The 18,616-nt window shown below is 52.1% G+C and overlaps 3 protein-coding genes across 4 annotated transcripts in view; 1 reads left to right on the forward strand and 2 right to left on the reverse strand.

Moving 5' to 3' along the window:
- DUOX2 (dual oxidase 2) overlaps window positions 1-3,262 on the reverse strand; it is a 28,989-nt gene extending 25,727 nt beyond the window's left edge. The window contains exon 1 of the mRNA XM_062625755.1: window positions 3,077-3,262. The gene's annotated coding sequence lies outside the window, so the exon portion shown is untranslated. The remainder of the gene's footprint in view (window positions 1-3,076) is intronic.
- Window positions 1,265-7,017, forward strand: DUOXA2 (dual oxidase maturation factor 2). Of its 2 annotated transcripts, XM_062625771.1 has the most exons (6): window positions 1,275-1,461; window positions 1,593-1,650; window positions 3,478-3,612; window positions 3,777-3,990; window positions 5,098-5,312; window positions 5,738-7,017. In XM_062625771.1, exons 1-6 carry the CDS (start codon window positions 1,315-1,317, stop codon window positions 5,863-5,865), a joined length of 897 nt encoding a protein of 298 aa, XP_062481755.1. In that variant the 5' UTR covers window positions 1,275-1,314; the 3' UTR covers window positions 5,866-7,017. The 2 variants fall into 2 exon arrangements, with proteins under 2 accessions (XP_062481753.1, XP_062481755.1); XM_062625769.1 differs by lacking the exon at window positions 5,738-7,017 and having other exon boundaries at window positions 1,265-1,461; window positions 5,098-5,578.
- A 2,175-nt stretch (window positions 7,018-9,192) lies between these two features.
- Window positions 9,193-16,588, reverse strand: DUOXA1 (dual oxidase maturation factor 1). The gene is made up of 7 exons (XM_062625754.1): window positions 16,360-16,588; window positions 15,396-15,559; window positions 14,447-14,504; window positions 13,749-13,883; window positions 13,383-13,596; window positions 11,907-12,121; window positions 9,193-10,408 (listed from the first exon to the last, which is right to left on the reverse strand). The coding sequence occupies exons 2-7, from the start codon at window positions 15,540-15,542 to the stop codon at window positions 10,197-10,199; spliced, it is 981 nt and encodes a 326-aa protein (XP_062481738.1). The 5' UTR covers window positions 15,543-15,559; window positions 16,360-16,588; the 3' UTR covers window positions 9,193-10,196.
- Between the last annotated feature and the right edge of the window lie 2,028 nt (window positions 16,589-18,616).

An 18,616-nucleotide genomic window follows, 5' to 3' on the forward strand; every position in this document is an offset into this window, starting at 1 on the left:
TCCCTTGATATTGTTTGAAAGTTAAATTTAGATTTAACAAGGCAACATTTTCCATGTTATGTTCTGGGCTTTCAATTGTTGACCTGTTTAAAGCTGCAGAGTGAACACAGGCTTGGAAATCAGTCCTGCCCTCATTGCTTCTCATAGGAAATTTGTCCAAAGATATAATAAACCTGATGGAATTCAAGTGATTGAGATTTAACTTGTCTTACGTTAAGCTGTTCATTTATTTCTTTTCTTACAGCCACTCAGACAGTGTTATGGGCATGTTTGCTGGGCTCAGGACCTCAGAGGTGGACTTCAGCCTGACAGTATAGTATTGGGAATCAATTCCAGTCTTGCTTGCCAGGTAATCAGAGCAGGTATGGCTCTTGAAAGCTGCCTTTCTCTCGGCCTGGCTTTCCAGGGAAATAGCCCAAAACAGATACAGCAAAATGGCCCAGAACAAGATTTGTAAATAGACATGACATCTTTGCTAGTCCAGAGAAGAGAGTAAATAAAAGGTCAGGTCCAGACTGGTTGTGAGCCAGTCTCTATTAAACTGATTGCTGTAATGATCTGGGTGACTGAACAGAGAATTATTCTGAAAGCAAATATTGATTTATGCTTTGAAAGCTGCCCAGGTAAATGGTGTTATGATATTTATTGTAATCCCTACCCACTTCTAGGGATTTGGGACCCGCTTTTTTTGTGGCTGAATTGCTATGGGTTGTATCTTACCTAAAATTACAATGAATACCTTTTTCAGAAAATGAGAATTGACGCAACTCCTCCATGCGGGGACAGAATGAAATTGTATTGGGTCATGACTCATATTAGCTTTGGCATTCCCTGACTTTCAACAGTTTCCTGGGGTAGTTACATGCAGAGATGCCATTAAATAAGCAAAACAAAAGGACTAAGCATGTAATCAGTTTTGGTAGAAAAGATCTAAACCAGAAATGGGGGGAGCTCTGTAACTGCCAGAACTATAGTGTCAGTGGGAGCACAAAGCTGCCAATGGGAATTACACACTTAATTATCTCTGTTTCCTTTAACCTCCTGATGTTTGTATGTTCCTTGGACCCACACCCCAGCTCTAGGGGTTGCTTCTGGCTCCTTCCCAGGTTGTACTTTGCAGCTCCTGGGGAAAAGCCTTGAGGAGAGGGCATGGAAAAGGGGGTGGGGTGTCACATTTCCTTGTCCCTCTGGGGAGTTCTGAGGTGGACCTCAGTTGTTCTAGAACTGAGCCACCACAGGCTCAAGGCAGTGGGCAGGCCAGTGCAGGATGCCCGCTGCCACCGCCTCTCTCCCGCAGGCTCCTGGAAGTGCAGAATGACTCTCCTTAATGGCGTGTACCCCTTCTACCTGCTGCAGAGAAAAGCCTCCATGTTTGATGTCAGCACCATCATAGTGATCGTGGTCTTCCTAACATTTGCTTGCAGCTTCCTGCTCATTATCCCAGGCATCCGCGGACGGGTGGTGCGTGACCCCTCTTCCTGGACATAAGCATCTGCTCCCCCCTTCCTGGGTGCTGGGACTCTCCTGGCTGGTTTGGGGTGAGCCGGGGCTGTTCCTTCCTGCCTGATGTCCTATGTCCTGTGTCCCCTCAGAGGCTGTACTGGACTCTCCGGGTTCTCTTCAGCCTCATCATGGGAGTGGTAATCGTCAGTAAGTGCTGCTCATCCCACGGGGGGTGGGCTTGGGGCAGGAATAAACCCTGGGCAGGGTCTGTGCCTGGGACATGCGAGCTGGTGGTCACAGCTAAGGCTGGTTGCAGGGGCTACCCTACACCTACCCTGCAAAGCTGTCACACAGCTTCCCCAAAGGGCTTCCCCATCCCTGGCACCTGGAGGTGCTGTGGTCACTCCTGAATCGAGAGGGAGCTTTGTTGGCTGTAACTTCACCACGGAGGTGGAACAGCCCCAGCTCTGGTGGGCTGCACAGCCCCATGTTCCTCTGGCCATACAAGCTGAGTGAGCACGGCTGAGCAGCTCAGAGTGCGGCCAGCTATGCTTGGAGGCTGAGAGGATCCTTGTGATGTGAAGAGAGCAGGTTGAAATAAAACACAGGTGGGGGGGGGAGTTGGGGGGGGGGGGGGCAGGGGAGCAGTAAAAGACCTTCCACAGAGCAAGGCAGGAGGGAGGAGATGGAGGAGATTATTTGATTTAGTATAAACCAGGAAATCTCTTGTAATAAATGGCACTGGCGGTGGAAACCAGGCTGTGGGATTTCCGACTCAGGGCGTGTAAGTGGAAGATGTGCTACGGAGACAGAAGGTGCCAGGCGGGGAAAGCAACCAGCCCTGGCCCTAAACCAAAGAAATTCTGCTGTGAAGGACAAGGCAGATCATAAGACTGCTTGGTGAGGGATCACGAAGTACAACCTAAATGATGCAGTCCTGGTATGACCAGGCAACAGAAGTAGATAGAAGTGTGACCAGCCGTGGGACTCGGCCAGGTGACGCATGGTCCAGCACGCGGTGCTCTCCATCCACTGAGGGATGTCCATGTGCTGGGAGATGCCACCAGAGCCACCCAGGAACGTGATGCCAGGCTGGAAACGGCAGAGTTTGGAGATCAGGGCTTGCTCCACACCTTTAGGCAGCCCAGCCCTGGAGAACCCTCCAGCACCACTCCTGTTACAAGGATGCAGCCAGTAGCTGCTTGGGCACACAGGAGGAATTCATTGTTTTAAAGCTGGCGTCCAGGTTTCTGTTTGGCAGCAGCAGGGCATGCTCAACCCTGCAGCTAGAAAATGTTCCTGCAGAGCTGCTACTGGATCAGTGCCCCCATAAGTTGATTCAGCACCTGAGCTCACTTTTGGGTAGGTTTTCTTGTTCAGCCTGAGTTTAAATCATTTCCTTCACTTTCAGTTCTTTTCAGTGCTGGAAAATGAAGCCCACTGCAAAGTGAGAGTGTTTCTGGAAAGGGTATTTTGTGACAAAACATCTATACCTGAAATGCTCCAAACTTTCCTTGTTCCCCAGCTGAAATGGCTGTCAGAGCTGTGACGGCACTCACCACCCCCCTCGCCCCCTCCGTTTGACAGGGATCTTCTCACTATTCACTCGTAGTGCAATCAGACAGCTTAATACTTGGAACGAAACTCACCTGTTCCCAAGGCTGAGCAACGGGCTCGTTTCAGAGGCCTGTCCCAGGGACTGCGGTGCTCATCGTGGTGGGGAGCTTGCAGGGAAGTCCTGGAGAGGATGTCCAAGGAGGAATCAGGTCACGGGGTTCGTCCCTGGGGATCTGAGCTCTCCCGCTCCCGGATGGAGGGAGTGGATGATCAGCAAGGGAAGGACAGGAGCTCTGCCAGGGCGTGGGAGCTGGTTGAGGCACGTCCTGGCGGCCGAGTCAGCAATCCTGCCCTCCTCACCCTCCCTTGCAGTGCGGCGGTGGGAACACTGTGTCTGCTCCTTGATGATTCCCCCCTGAGGCACGGCAAAGCCCGAGACCAGCCCCGCTTTAACCCCAGCTTTGCTCTTCCTGGCAGCTGTGCAGTTCACGGGAGACTGGGAGACCGGCTGGGTGAGGGCAAACACCTCCTACAAGTCCTTCAGCCCAGCGCTGGTGAGCGCGGACATCGGGCTGGGCATTGGCCTGGTGGGGGTGAACATCTCTCTCAGGGGTGAGTCTGGTGTCTCCATCTGCAGCTCTGATGGCCCCAGGAGGTCTGGACACCCTTGGTCGGCAGGCTTCTGAGTCCTGCTGTCCCTGGGGTGCCCGTGCTCCTGACTGGCAGCACCCTGGATGCTGGGACACAGCAGGACCTTGCTCTTCTCCCTCCACCAGGAAACCCAGTGAAACAGGTCAATGAGACCATCAACTACAATGAGCACTTTCCCTGGAGCTTCAATGCAGACTATGACCAGAGCTACAGCCAAGGACTGGAGAGGGGGCTGCCCAGACCCATCCTCTATGTGGCGGAGAAGTTCACTACACGAAGCCCCTGCAGCATGCAGAGGCAGTACCGCATCTCCAGCCACTACGCATCGGCCACTCTCTGGTGAGCCTTCCTCCCCTGGAGCAGGCAGGGGAAATTCAAGGATGTGGGAAGGGCTTTGCTGACTTGTCCTTAGGCCTCTGAGATGGATGATTTCACACTGCCAGGAGGAATGCTATGGGCAGGGAGGGACCTCTGCGAGGTTTGTTGTCAAACCAGTGACACTGTGGGCACCTTGGGGTGAGCAGATAGGAGGTCCTGGTTCTCTCTGCTGGTCAGCTCCATGACAGCTGGGCACAGAAGAGAGGAATGTGGTGTAGATCCTTGCCATGATGCAGTGATGACAGCAGGGGTCCATCCCCATGGATGCAATCGGAGCTGCTGTCCTCAGTGGCCATGGGGACAGGAGTATGAGCAGAACTCTCCCATTCCCATCTGTGAGGGTATGTGATATCTGGGAGTGGGACCAATGAGGAACAGCTGATAATGCTGTTATTTTGGGGCCAATCTCAACTCCTCAGGAGGAACTGCTGAGCAGCAACATGATTCTGCTCACTTGGACTGAGGGAGAGCTGGTCCACAGGACTAGGAGATGGTCCCCTCTACCATAGGTAGTGGAGGGCAAGGGCCATTGTAGTGCCATTCCCCCTCCTCTGGGTTTGACAGCAGGGATGAGGAAGCTAGGAAAGGGGCCTGGCAATGCCATGGAGCAAGAGCTCCTGGCCCATAGCTGAAGGCTTCCCCTGTCACCCAGACCTTCAGCCAAGTCCAGAGCTGCTGCAAATGTCTTGTGCCTGCTTCTGCAATCATCCCAGACTGGTGAGCTACTCTCTATGGTCTGCATGCCCCACACATGGAAGGACAGGGAGCTGAGATGGTCTAGATACACTCAGTGGGCTACTGTGGCCTCTCTGCGGCTGGCATGGTCTCTGAGCTGAGCAATGGGAAGAAATCCTTGCTTCTGACTGCTGGATGTAGCAGCATGAGCATTGCACATCTGCTTGCTCAGCCTGAGAGGCTCAAGATCACTGCAGCGTGCCACAGAGCTTCTGGGCCTCATACAGTGCAACCAGGAGCCCAGATTCCTCCTGCTGCATGGAAATCTTCACACAGAGCATCCTAGCAAGTGGCACTTGCACAACTAATGCACTGGTCTTCTCTTGTCTCCAGGGTGGCCTTTTGCACTTGGCTCATCTCCAACATGCTCTTTTCTATGCCTGTCCTAGTCTATGGAGGCTACATGCTCCTCGTTACAGGGGCCTTCATGATCTTTTCGCTGCTGTCATTCTCCACTGTGGGAAACTCCACGATGTGCCTGATCCAGTTTGGAGCTGCAACCCTGCACACAGGCTATGGAGGATCCTTCTGGATCACGCTGGTGATTGGTAAGGACAGCAAGCTACATCAGCGCACAGCACCTTGTCTCTGGGTGTGCCAGAGTCCCAGTGCTTTCACTCCAGTAATGGAGGTGAGCGAGTTTGGGGATTGCAGCCCACCAGAGCCCCAGCCTGGGCCTTGGCAAAACAGATCCTGGCAGAGATGGGGACAGGGCTGGCAGCTGGGGGAACACCATCCCCATCGCAAGAGTGGTGGAGGGAGTTTTAGTCCCTGAGGTGCAGTAAAAAAAAGATGAGCATCACTTGCTTGGGTTTTAAGATACTTAGCATAGCAGCTGAAGCTACCTCATGCAGTAGAAGGCCATCTTCCATAGGAGAAGGCGTTGTCCCCTGGCAGGGGAGCATCAAAGGAGGGCTACAGGGGGGAGTGTGCTGGGGTTGACAGGAATGTTCTTAGAGAGCGTGTCTTCCAGGCTTGCTCTGTTTTGTGGCTGGGATCAGTGTTGTCACACTGCACTACTGCAACTTGGACCTCCTGAAAACTTTCTTTGATCTCCATGAGGACAAAGCAGAAGAGTTCCAAGAGATGACTGAAGCATAGATCAACTTTCATTTTGTGAACTGGGGACTATCTCCTTCTCAGCCCTCCAAACTCAACCCTAACATCACCTAGAAGAACATTTTTTCACTCATTCCCTGAAGTGGACCTGAAAGGGCAGAGCACAAACACTTCTTGATGTCCCCAGAGACCCATTTTTCCATCCAACTGCCTTTGAAGAGTGCATGGATCTGTGTTGGGATGGGTACTTGCTAAGAAGTGCCTTTGCAGACTGTGACTCCCTGACCATGCCCTCTGGAAAGGGCAGGCTTTGCAGGGAGCCAGCAGGCTGCCGTTGGAGCAGCTCCCAGCTCCGGTGGCTCGAGCTGCACACTCGTCTGGGGATCTCTGTTCTAACAGAAATGCCCTTCCTGGTCCATCCCTGGCACACCTTTGTGCAGTGATGCTCTGATAGGCAGTTCTCACCCCAGAAACTGAGCTCACTGGTGCTTACGGGGAGCACCTGCAATTCAAAAAGCTGGTGATTAAATCCTCTCATTTCTTTCCCAAGCACTGACACTTAGTGTAGACCTTCAGGCCTACCCAGGAAGGCCAGGCAAAGACCTAAAGGCCATAAGGCTGGATGCTGCATGAGCTAGAATAAAACAAACGCTCCAGAAGTAAAGACTGAGTGAACATGCCATGGAGTTTGCCCATGAGGAATGAGGTGATGTGGTTATTTTCACTTTCCAACTTGGGCTTTCTTAGGTAACACTTGTAGTCTAGTGTGGGCCAAAAAGATGCGACAGGAAAGGAAGGAGACGGAAGAATGACACTGCCCCTGTGCAACTGGAGCACACTTGAGCCGGCTGGGCTCACCACAAAATGTAAGACAAGGCCAGGAGTCAAATCAAGGGGAGAAATGAAGTGCATCAAGGTGCTTTATTAGAAACAGAAGATGGGGTCCTAACCCACCTGCCTGATGAAGTCTCCATGGCTGGTACAAAGATCTCCATATCTGAATGCTGGAGACCTGGGCCACTTCAGTCCAATTAATTGTAAAGGACCTAATTGCAGTACTTTGACTCTTTTCTTTCTGAGAAAAGACCATCACTGTTAAGTTACTTATTTCTTTCACGCGCCATTTGTGTTGCACTAATGTGATTTCTTATGGGCATGAGTTATTATTTTCAATTAAACTTCATTAAAAACCCACTCCTTTGGAATACTTTGGGCATTCTGGGAGGCTGGTTTCTCAAGTGGGGTTGTGAGGCTTGGCTCATCCTGAGTCCCCCTCAGACACATCCCTCCCATGGGGGAAGCTGCCCAGGCAGAGGTATCCCCAAGGAGGGATGAGGCTCGTTGAAACCCTTAAGGTAAAACCCTTTTATTGGGGAGCAGTGCACTGTAGGATGTAGGAGAGTTTCAAAAGGACTTTAACTAGCCTAGTAGCAGGACAGAAGCTGTAAGATTAAACCAACAAAATTCCCTCGGGAAAAGGAGGATCCTTTCTCGAGTCTTTCTTGCGTCCAAAAGCAAGCCATGTACAGAGGCATTGTGGGGAGATGCTACAACCAACCACAAGTTATTGGGGCTGGTGTGGGACAGATCCTGTCCCCTGAGAGCACAGGAGGCTGGGAGGCCAGCTCTTTCTGCCACTGCATCTGGGACTCTCCAACCTCACCTCCTGCTTTTAGAAATGATTCCCCCCAGTAGCATCCTCACCAGAGGGAAAGCTTTGTCCTGTTGCATCAGACATACAGGGCCCTGAATCCAAATCAACAGAACAAACAAAATTCAATCTGTTTGAAGCACAGAGACATCAGACTTCTGTGTGCCTTGCCCACTTCCTAGCAAACACAGGACAGCTGGGATTTCTGCAGCACAGCTTGCATGGGGCCAACCGAGCAGAGGCAATGACATGAGGGGGGATGCAGAGACCCCTTTACACATTGTGTCTTGTGAAGAACAGGGGGTCACAGAATCACAGAATCCCAGGGTCGTTTGGGTTGGATGGGACCTTAAAGCTCACCCAGTTTGAACCCCTGCCATGGGCAGGGACACCTTCCACTAGAGCAGCTTGCTCCAAGCCCCATCCAGCCTGCCCTTAAACACTGCCAGGACAACAGGGGCAGGCTTTGTCATGGGGCTGGCACCCCGCATGTTGAAGACTTCTTTCCTTGTCACCACAGGGAGGAGCACACATGACGGCCATTGCTCAGGGATGATTATGTTCCTCACTACATGCTGTCATAGTAGCTTCTTCACATGCACCATAAGAGTTGTGGCTGTGCGGCCCCTGTGTTATGTTGCTGCAGGCCCTAGCTCCTCCATCCACCTCAGCTCCAGGCTCAGTGTCCTGGCTGGACTGAGCTTTTCTTGGATAAGAAGATATAAAATAATTGACATTGAATCCCTGGCTCTTGGTCCAGGCTGCTTCTGGCCGCACAGTGTGCAGGGAATCTGGAGTCCAACCAGACAGCCAGTGCCAGCAGTGGAGCAAACTCAGAAATTACAGCCTGGGGCTCTGCAAGGATGGTGGTCCCCACTCCTGGAGGCACTCATTGCACCAGGGCATGCAGAGCTGCCAGCTCCCCTGCTCCAGGCTTGGATGCCAGGGGAACATGTCAGAAAAGGCAGAAGTTTATGAGGGCTGAATTTCAGTTCAATTAAGTGTTCAAGGCAATTCAGGCAGTGTTCAAGGCCAGGTTGGACAGAGCCTTGGGTGACATGGTCTAGTGTGAAGTGTCCCTGCCCATGGCAGGGGCTTGGAACTGGATGATCTTAAGGTCCTTTCCAACCCAAACCATTCTATGATTCTATGAAATAAAAGGGGTTTGTTGCACCTTGATCTAGTCCATCTGCAGGCTGAAGCATCACCTCATAGATGCCATTGGGAACATCCAAGTTGTTCAGTTCCAACCTATTCTTAAATGCTTGTTGAGTCCTGTAGGCCCTCTAGGTTGAATGCTCTTCTATCTAGAATGGGATAGGGCAGGATGCCATATCTGAGCACACCGTGCCTCACTGTGGTCCCTCTGCAAACTTCTCTGCTGAGCTGGGTATTGCTCCCATCAAGCCTTCCACCTGCCCAGGGTCATTCCAGGAGCTAAAGCTTTCCTATATAACCCCTGTTTGTTTTCCTGGGGGTGCTCTGTTACCCTATTTACTGTGTGTTGACTTGCCTGTATTGCACTGTGCCTACTAGCCATGGTCAGATACCCCATATGGGACCAAAACTGGCCTCTGCCTTTGCCTTGGCCTTCTTTCCTTCCCTATGGCTGCCATGTCACAGTAACAGAGCATCCCCAGCCAGCCACCCCTCAGAGGGACACCTCTGTCAACAGACAAGAGAAAGACCAGGTTCAATTTTTTTATTGAGATAGATAGAGGGGAAAATAAGTGAGCAAACACCAAACAAACAAAAATGTTGCAAAACCTGCACAGAGTTAAAGGGGTGCAAACCTGAAACATTCTTCCTCCCCTCCCTCCCAGGCTGGGTGTGATGCTCACCTCTTGTTAAGCGATTAGAGCCACTCCTGGGGCACCACAGCACTTCCATTCCCATCTCCTCCTCTCCTTCCCTCCCACCAAAATCTTTTCCTCCGTTCGGAGGGTTACGAGAGCACCAACAACTCACAGGCTGCTCACAGGCTGGTGGCTGTGGTTTAGGGTGTTTATAAGCACTGTAAGAAGCAGGAGCCAACCAATCAACTCCCTGACTGTGCCATTTCCAGCCCAGTGTACAGCCCAGCACATCTTGGACTTGCATCGAACTTGAGCTGTGGGGTGTCAGTATGGGACTGAAATCCACGAGTCCTCCAAGGTCTGGTGCCTCCAGCATTGTGAGAAATTGTGGGCCTCCTTGCCAAACTGCTCTCCAACCAAGACCAGGTACAGGGCATCCTGGAGAGCACAGCTCCCCTCACTCTTCCTGGCCACTGCTGGAAAGACCATCCCTGAGCAGAGGGGACTTCTTGGGGACCTTCAGGGTGGGGATGCTGTTGCAGGGGCTCTACTCCTTTCATTCATATCTATTCATCTGCAGCTATTTGGTTTCTCCCGTTTGCTCTTGTTCAGTGTCTGCTTTAGGACTCTTAAGGTTTGTTGGGGATGGACTAAGGGGAAGGGCAGTAGCCCGGTGCCTGTAACTGGACAATCAGGGATGGGGCATGGATTGTCTCTACCCCAAAACCTTTTCCAGCTGCTGGTGAGTAAAACAACAAAACATTGAAAAAAAATTAAGAAAAAAGAGAGGGCAAGTTGCCATATTTGAGACCCTTTTCCAGGGTTGGATGTTCTCATTACCGGGCTCTTATGTGTCTTCCCACCCATGCTTCTGGTGTAGTTGGACAGGAGAGTGGATTCAGAAGGGATGTCCTCGGGCTTTGCCCTTACTGCTGGGTGGCTGTCACCTCGCAAAGCTCACTCAGGGAGACCATCAGCATGTCCTGTGCAGAGGAGCTGGGCTCGGCAGGCAGGTAAGGCTTGTCCCACCCCTCCTCTTCTCCCTTTCTCTCGTCCAGGTTAAAGACAAGCTTCAGTTTCTCTGGCTGCACAGAATTGAAGATGATAACACCCAGCCCCAGCAGCAGGCACAGCAGCCCTGCAATACACAGCATGGGGAGACACGTTAGCACCTCTGCCCTGCTGTGTCCCAGCCCCATCCAGATCCAGATCTGGGGTTGGAGGCCAATGGCACATGGCATCAGCCAGGAGGCCAAGGGAAGGTGTTGCTTTCACCTCCACATGTGGACTCTGCCATCAGTCTGGGCACCACAGCACAAAAGAGAATCATAGAATGATAGAATCAACTAGGTTGGAAAAAACTTCTAAGATCATCAAGTCCAACCATTACCCCACCACTGCCAAGACCACCACTAACCCATGTCTCTGAAGAAATTATCCCTATTAACAGGTGGAGAAACTAAAGGCAAAGAGAATTACCAAACACGATTCCTCTACAAAATGACCTCAGAATAGTCTGGCCCTACTTAAGTACTAATCTTATGTGTCCTAGTGATTGGTTTTACACAGCTACCAGATAACTTGGAAGTTACTTTGACAAAGTTCCTTCTTTATCTGAAAGGGCTGAGATTATAACAGACATTTCAGTGTCTGTCAGCCTGTACTGCTCTGCTCCCTCTGGCATTTCCATGGATTTTCTGGTTCGATATATGACACTAGACAATATAATTATTTTCTTCACAATTCCTTGAAAAGAAGAGTTATTTCTTTATCTAGCTCTATTGTTTATCATTTATTCTTTGGATGCAGCCTATCTGGCTTCAAAACTTCACAAACTTTCTCAATTTCTATTTCAGTACTTCTAGCAGAAGACTCAGTAAGAATCTCGTGATTAGGGTCTGATATAAAGTTCCAAGTGCTTCTGATGGGATCTAGATGTTATGCCTTCATGAGAGGTACCAAAAAAGTCAATGAACTTGGCAAATGACTGAGAGAGTTGGGTCTGGAGCTCAGCAGGTATGGGGAAAGGCTTGAGGAGCTGGGTTTGTTTAGCCTGAAAAAGAGGAGCCTTGAAGGGGATGTAATCGCCACCTTCTCCTACTGACAAAGGGCCACTCCCCTTCTCGGAGGCGCACAGTTGTAACATGGGAAATTCCACTTTGAGAAAAGGAAACATGCCCATGAGTGGGACCATGTGGGGCAGGTCCTGAGAGGCAGAGGGGGTCTCTAGCCATGTGGACAAACACCATCAGACTGAACAAGGCTGATACGGCTTTACGGTTAGCACTGCTCTGGGCAAGGGCTGGGAGAGAGACCCGCAAGGGTGCTTCCAGGCCAGGTCTTTCCCTGACTCTGAGTTCTGACTTTCACAGCACCCCATTGGGCACACCTCCATGCAGATAACTTTGGCCATTAGGGTGTCGTGGCTGCTCAGCTCTTTTTCTCCCAGTCTTGATGATGTTATGCTGAATTCGTGTATTCCATTGGAAAAAAAAATCAAAATCAAAACAAAGTAAAACACAATTTTCTTCAATCAGCCATGGAGACAGAAGGGATGAGGTGCTGCTGAAGCATCACTGAGCATCATTGCTGCAGGGATGGAGAATAAAAACCCCAGGAGCAAGCTGAGCACTCACCTGTCGCTAATGTCAGCCAAAAGGATCCTCCATAGTCTGTTTTCAAGGCAGCTGTGCCAAACCGGATGGGGCACTTAGCGGTGCTCCGTGCAGTGAAGAAGAAGAGCAGTGAGAAGAGCATCAGTGCGGCAGTGAGCAGAAGCATGTAGCCACCATAGAGCAGGATGGGCATGGAGAACAACAGGATGGAAACGAGCCATGTGCAAAAGGCCATCCTGAAAAAGGACCACAAAACCGAGCAGAAGGTGTCATGCTTGGAACCTCTTCTGAGGGTCTCCTCTCCACGTCCTAATGGAAAGATACTGCCCTAGGAAACCTGCTCTAGCTGGTCCCGCTTGAGCAAGTAGGCTGGACGGACTGATCTAAGGAGGTCCCTTCCAACCCGAACAATCCCATAATTACATGAATGGTGGAGCTGCAGAACAGGTCCCACAGTGCAGGAGAAGGATCTCCATGCCTGGGGACATCCAGTACTGAAGTTCACAAAGCCCTAAGCACCTTGATACGGCTTTGACATGAGCCCTGTTTTGGGTAGTGGGGCTGAAGACCTCTAGAGGTCTTTCTTTCTCATTCTCTGACTCTTGTGGTCCTCCACAAGTGGCTGCTCCCAGGCAGTTCTCACCTGTTCAAAGGGAGAATGGCAACAAGGGAGGCCTTTGTTTGGAGAACCACACAAGGAACCATGCCCACATCTGATTCAGCACTTGGAGGGAGCCCAGCTGCCAGCCCTGCCCTGTGCATGGGGTTTGGCTTTAGCTCACTGGGGAGGTGACCCTAACAAATGTTCTGATTCCAAAAATAATAATGAAAAATAAGTTTACATCAACATCACTGCCTTGAAATGCTCCTTCTCAATGGCAGGAAGGTTTGGGCAGGGCTAGTTGTTTTTCTTGGAAGTAAAAAAGGAGATGTGGCAGGGACCTGGAGCCTATGTCTAGAGGGAGAATTGTAGGACACACTCTCACCTGCAGTGCCTTTCCCACGACCTCTGAGACACATGTGAATGCTCTGAGACTCCGTGATGACAACACACACAAGAGCTCTCAGCTCAATGCCACAAGACAGCCTCTGAGCACACGCTTGATGGTCTGTCCTGCTCCCCACCAGCAGGTCTCATGCCATCTTTGGGATGTAAGAGGAAATCCCCTCAACCCATCTTACTAAGATTTTGCATCTTCCTTAGGAGAGGACTTTGCACCCTACACAATTGCATCTGCTTTCCTTTAAATGAGGAATAATTTTTCTCCAACTGCAATTTTGCACATCAGGCAAGAGGACACAGAAGAGGACTCTGGGGAGACAGGCAGTGCAGGAAGCATCCCTGATTCTGCAAAATGGTGGGTGACAGAGACCAGCCAAGGATTTGACATGGCCTTACAGGGAAGAGGGTGGCTCTATCAAGCTCCCTGTGCTCTACCTGGTTCTTTCCACCTCCCCAGTGAGCAGATATAGAGCTGACCTCTTGCTCTGAATTACCACAGTGTGAGGGAGGCGTAGTGGCTGGAGATGCGGTACTGCCTGTGCACGCCGCAGGGGCTTTGGGAGGTGAACTTCTCTGCCACGTAGAGGATGGGACTGGGGAGCCCCTTCTCCAGGCCTTCATCATAGCTGTGATCGTAGTCTGCATCGAAGCTCCAGGCAAAGTGCTCATTGTAGCTGATGGTCTCATTGAGCTGATGCACTGGGTTTCCTGCCAGATAATGAAGACTAAGGACCTTTCTCAGCCTTGGAGGCAGCTCCAAGACTTCCTGGTGTGGGACCTCAAGGGCCCACAGCCCCGTTACCCAGGTGCATGGCTGTCAGACTTGCACCCAATCCTCTCCTGGTGTGAAATGCACTCACCCACCAGTGTGACATTCACCCCCGCCAGGCCAATGTGCAGCCCAATGTCCACGTTTACCAGGGCATGGCTGAAGGACTTGTAGGAGGTGTTTGCTGTCACCCAGCCGGTCTCCCAGTCCTTGGTGAACTGTATGGCTGTGAAAAGTTAGTTATAGTAAGTTATAGTCTGGTGGTGAGACACCTAGTGCTAGAAGCACCTGCCATGATGGCCACCATAGCCTGAACATTATCTACCCCATCCCAAGGAACAGGCCTGGGCTATAAGCCCCAAGGAGCCTTATATGTCCTTCCCCAATATCAACCCAGACCCATGGCCCTGGTATCCCTGTTTGGGTTGGTTTCTCCCCAGACCCAGTGCATTCTGCAGTCCTAGAGGCAATAGGTCTGATGTGTGGGCACTGGCTAGGAACTGGTCCTCATGAAAGCACCTCCCAGTTTGTCTGGCTCTTGGCAGTTTGTGGTGGGCTTCCAGTGACTGCAAGGGATTGCATACTGCAAGCCTTCAGAGACGAGACAGGTGCAGCTCCCCCAGTTTGCTGGAGCCAGGTCCCAGGCATATATGGGCACCTCTCTTCCCCATAAACTCATCCTGTGGCTGGAGCTGGTGCTTGGCTGCTCTGTTCACCCTCCCTTGCCTTGTTCCTCATCCCGTGTCTCGAGCATCCCTGAGCTTCCCCCCGCAGGACTCTGGTACTCACTGAGGACCACCGCTCCCACGAAGAGACCCATCACCACCCGCAGGAACCAGAAGAGTCGCTGCAAGGGGTGAACAGGGAGAGGGACAGGTCTCAGTCAGATTGTGCCACAGGGACCTGAGCACCAAGCGTGTCATTTAGGAATGCCAGACAGTGAGAAACAGGCTTGTTCCTCCCCTCGGAATCACTTCACAGGCTCTGCAAGCGGGTGGCATCAGGGACACACGTGGTTGGGGGATCCCTGCCTTTGGGTATGGGAGGCAGCTGGGAGATCCAGGCAGAGAAAGAAGGTCAAAACCAGCCCATTTGGGAAAGTCATGCTGTCCCCTTTACTGCGAAGGAGGATGGAGACACTCCTGTTAATAGTCCTGAGCTGGGATTTCCACACTTTCCCAAGCCTCATGTGTTTAGGTGTGCTGGCAGCTGGCCACATCTGGAGACAAAAGCAGTTGCTGTGGGTTCTCAGTGTGTTCCCTGGGGGAAGCCATCTCTCGGCCAGCCTCACTGCTGGGACAAGCATGTGACAAGCATGTAGCATGCAAGAGCCTGTTGGCCACACAGAGCCCTGTGAGCAGTGCTGGGGCACACACAGTGCATATTTCCTTCTTTTACTCAGGTTTTGGGGAAAATGGAGCAAAGTCTTTGAGCCTCACCCTATTTTTCCACTTTTGTGAAGTCACCCAGGCTTGCTCCCAGTGAAATCCAGACAAGTGCAGATCTGGGTGCCTTGTAAATGTTGGTTGGATTTTAGTGGCTCTAGTATGGGGGTACATGCTGGGTTGGGGTGGGCTGGAGCTCACCCCCATGGCTTGCTAGAGATCCCAAAGGCCTGGACATGAACCTATGGGCATGTTTGCTCCCCGAGTCTGTTTTTGTGTCTGGGAAAGAGGAGGCATCTGGGATGCACAGGGCAGGGACCACATGGCTGAGCTCCCCCTGCCCTTTCACTTACCCCCCTGCCCCGGATCCCTGGCAGGATGATGATGAAAGTGGCCAACATGGAGAGGAAGATGGAGACAATGACGGCCCAGGTGGTGTCAAAGGGGAAGCACGGATTGGCACCAGGGTAGAAGGGGAAGGAGCCATTCCATAGCGTCATCCTCCTGCCTGTGCAGGCTGGAAATAGATACCCAGAGGGACATAGGGGAGAAAATCACCTCCTCGCTTCCACCCCACCCAACTTTCTCCACAGACCTGTCTGCTGCCCACTTGCCAGCATGTGCACCCCCAGTGCCTGTTCACATTGCAGTCCTGCATCTGGGCATTCACTCAGGCATCTCCCATGGGACTCCTCCATCTCCCCAGGGCTGGGATGGGGAGTACATCCCAGAGTAAAACAGGTTTGAAGCCGCTGGGACACATGCTGCAATGCTCGGACTGTCCCCATGATGGGACAAGAATACAAGCACACATTGCTGGGCCTCTCGTCCCCCTCCTCTGTTTGTTCTCCACCCCAGTCTCTTGCCTGTGCCTCCACCCTCCCTCGTTCAGCTCTTTGTCAAGCAACCTGGCTCCTGCTTGTGGGTGTTGTGCTCAGGGCGCTTGGTGAATCACCATGAAAACACAGGCTGCGCCCCATCGGCTGCTCCTCACTGAGCCCTGGCTGGAGGTAACTCCTCACCATCCAAAGGAACAGGAATAACCCAGAGGGGACAGAGAAACTGCCTGTCTCTGGCATCAGGGTGCCAACCCTCTGTCCCAGGAGCTGGCTTGAGGCAGTGCTGTGCCATGGCGGGCAGAGGAATGCTGCTCAGGAAGCCAGCCCCGGATTTTTGCCATGGCACTTGGCCAACGTTTCTTCCTTGTTCTTCCTTGCTTTCCTGCTAGGAAAGGGCTGCTCACCATCCCCCAGGGAACGGGGACCATCCAGCAGCAGCTTCGGAAACACCCAGTTCCCTTCCCAGCTTTGATCCTACCTGTGCTGCTTCGATCCTGAGGGCTGGCTGCCGTGCCGAGACGCAGCGTGCTCCGGGATGCTACTTGCTCGCTTGCGCTGCTCCCAGGGCTGTGGGCAAGAAGCCAGACCAGTGTGTCACAGCGGTGTTTCTCCCAGTGTTTTCAGGGTGCCCGCCTCCAGAGATGGCTGGATCCAGCTTTATCCACAGCTGACCAGCCCCTGGTGCCGTTGCTGAGCCCCAGGGCAGGCAGGGAGCTGCAGCTGGCTCCACGCTGTGCAGCGTGGCTGAGGTGAGTGATCCCAGGCAGGGTTTGCCTTCTGGTTTTTAGCGTGACCAGCAGGTAGAGGGAGGCGATCCTGCCCCTCCGCTCTGCAATCCCGAAACCCCACTTGCAGCACTGTATGCAGTTCTGGTGTCCTCAACATAAGAAGGACATGGAGCTGTTGGAACAAGTCCAAAGGAGGCTATGAGGATGATCAGGGGCTGCAGCACCTCCCATATGGAGCCAGGCTGAGAACATTGGGGCTGTTCAGCCTGGGGAAGAGAAGCTGCGTGGAGACCTCAGAGCAGTTTCCAGTGTCTGAAGGGGGCTACAAGGATGCTGGAGAGGGACTCTTCATCAGGGACTGCAGTGATAGGACAAGGGGAGATGGGTTCAAACTGAAACAGGGGAAGTTCAGGTTAGATCTAAGGCAGAAGTTCTTCCCTGTGAGAGTGCTGAGGTGCCCAGAGAAGTGGTAAGTGCTCCATCCCTGGCAGTGTTCAAGGCCTTGCTGGACAGAGCATTGGGTGACCTTGTAAAGTGGAAGGTGTCCCTACCCATGAGCAGGGATTGGAACTGGATGAGCTTAAGGTCCCTTCCCAAATCATTCCACGATTCTATGATTCTTTTCCTCATTTTTTCCTGCAGAGTGGCGAAAAGTCCAGCTGTTCCTTCTGACATGAATGCCGTGGTGCTACTGGGCTCCTCAGGAGCTTCAAAGCCCTCACCTGCACTGCCCAGTGGAGTGTTCCATCTGAGGTCATCTAGCTGGTTGTGGCTGCACAGTCACCTCACTGACCCTGCTCCTGACTCCACCCCTCAGGTACATTCCCTGCCGGTCACTGGACAAGGCTGGCCAAGGGGACCAGCAGAGATTCACAGATCCCCATGTGATCCATGTAGTCAAAGTGCCCTGTTACGCAGAAGATGCTCAAGTTACTCACTTGGCCACGGTGTGGAGATCATGAAGATTCAAGCTTTTTGGGCTTGCTCTCATTCTTTGGCATTCTGGTTGGCTGCAGCAGGTTGCATTGATGCCAAGAGATCCCAGGTCAGCAGAAACACTCTCCTGACCCACATCTGGGGCTTTCCTCCAAAGCTGGCACAGTTACTGCAGTCCCCTGGGTACTTCTTCCTGCATCCCAGCAGCAGGCCTGGCTAGGTGCCCTGGAAAGCTGTGCTTGGCAGGGGGAGGTAAACCTAAGTTTTAATTCATGTGAAACAGGAAATAAAGGCATTTCTGGGCAAAGACTTTGCTATTTCCTCTCAAGTCCCAGGCTAGTGCTACCTAGTCTGAACACTGAATCCCTCCCTGAGGCTGGGAAAAGTGTATGCAGAGCTGTGCTGCAGAGGTGTCTGCTGATGCAGGTGATGCTGATGATGTGGCATCAGCTCTGGAAGTATCTGCAAAGTAGAGGAAAATGTGGACTTCACAGCAAATGGCACAGATCCTTGGGGCAACTGAGTGGACAAACGTGGTGCTTTGGACCTCTTGGAAAGATAGAAATACCAGCAGGGGTCAGGGATAACTGAGGAGATTCCTGATAATTGGCGGGATGAGATTAATTACTGAGATTCTCATTGCACATATCATGCAGGGTGGTGTGTGGGATGAGAAGTGGGGCTAGGCCAGCATTCCTTGCACTCCCTGGATCTGGGAGAGGCAGCAGGGCTCTGCACTGGCTTGGCCAAACCAGGGTTTGGGGTTTTCCTGGGGAAGGGATTGAGGCACTGTGAGGTTTGTGCTGTTCAGACAAGCATCACAGATGTGTCTTTTGGGTAGATGCCCTATTGGCAAAAATGAAAGTGTGCAGGGGAGAAGTTTCCCTCCTTCTCTAAAGGATGTATCCTGCAACACAGCATCTTTAGGCAAGGACACTGGGGGAGCCCATGGACTGCTCTGGTTCTCTCATCTGTCCCCAGCAGTGATGGAAACAGTGTGTGACGGGGTGGTGGGATGCTCCACTTCCCTGGGGTGCTGATGGGGTTGTGGGCTGGTAAGTGTGGGAAAAT

This window comes from Pezoporus occidentalis, unplaced genomic scaffold, assembly GCF_034315485.1.
Source record: "Pezoporus occidentalis ecotype Australia unplaced genomic scaffold, CSIRO_AGI_Poc_V1 ctg282, whole genome shotgun sequence".
Lineage (NCBI taxonomy): Eukaryota > Metazoa > Chordata > Aves > Psittaciformes > Psittacidae > Pezoporus > Pezoporus occidentalis.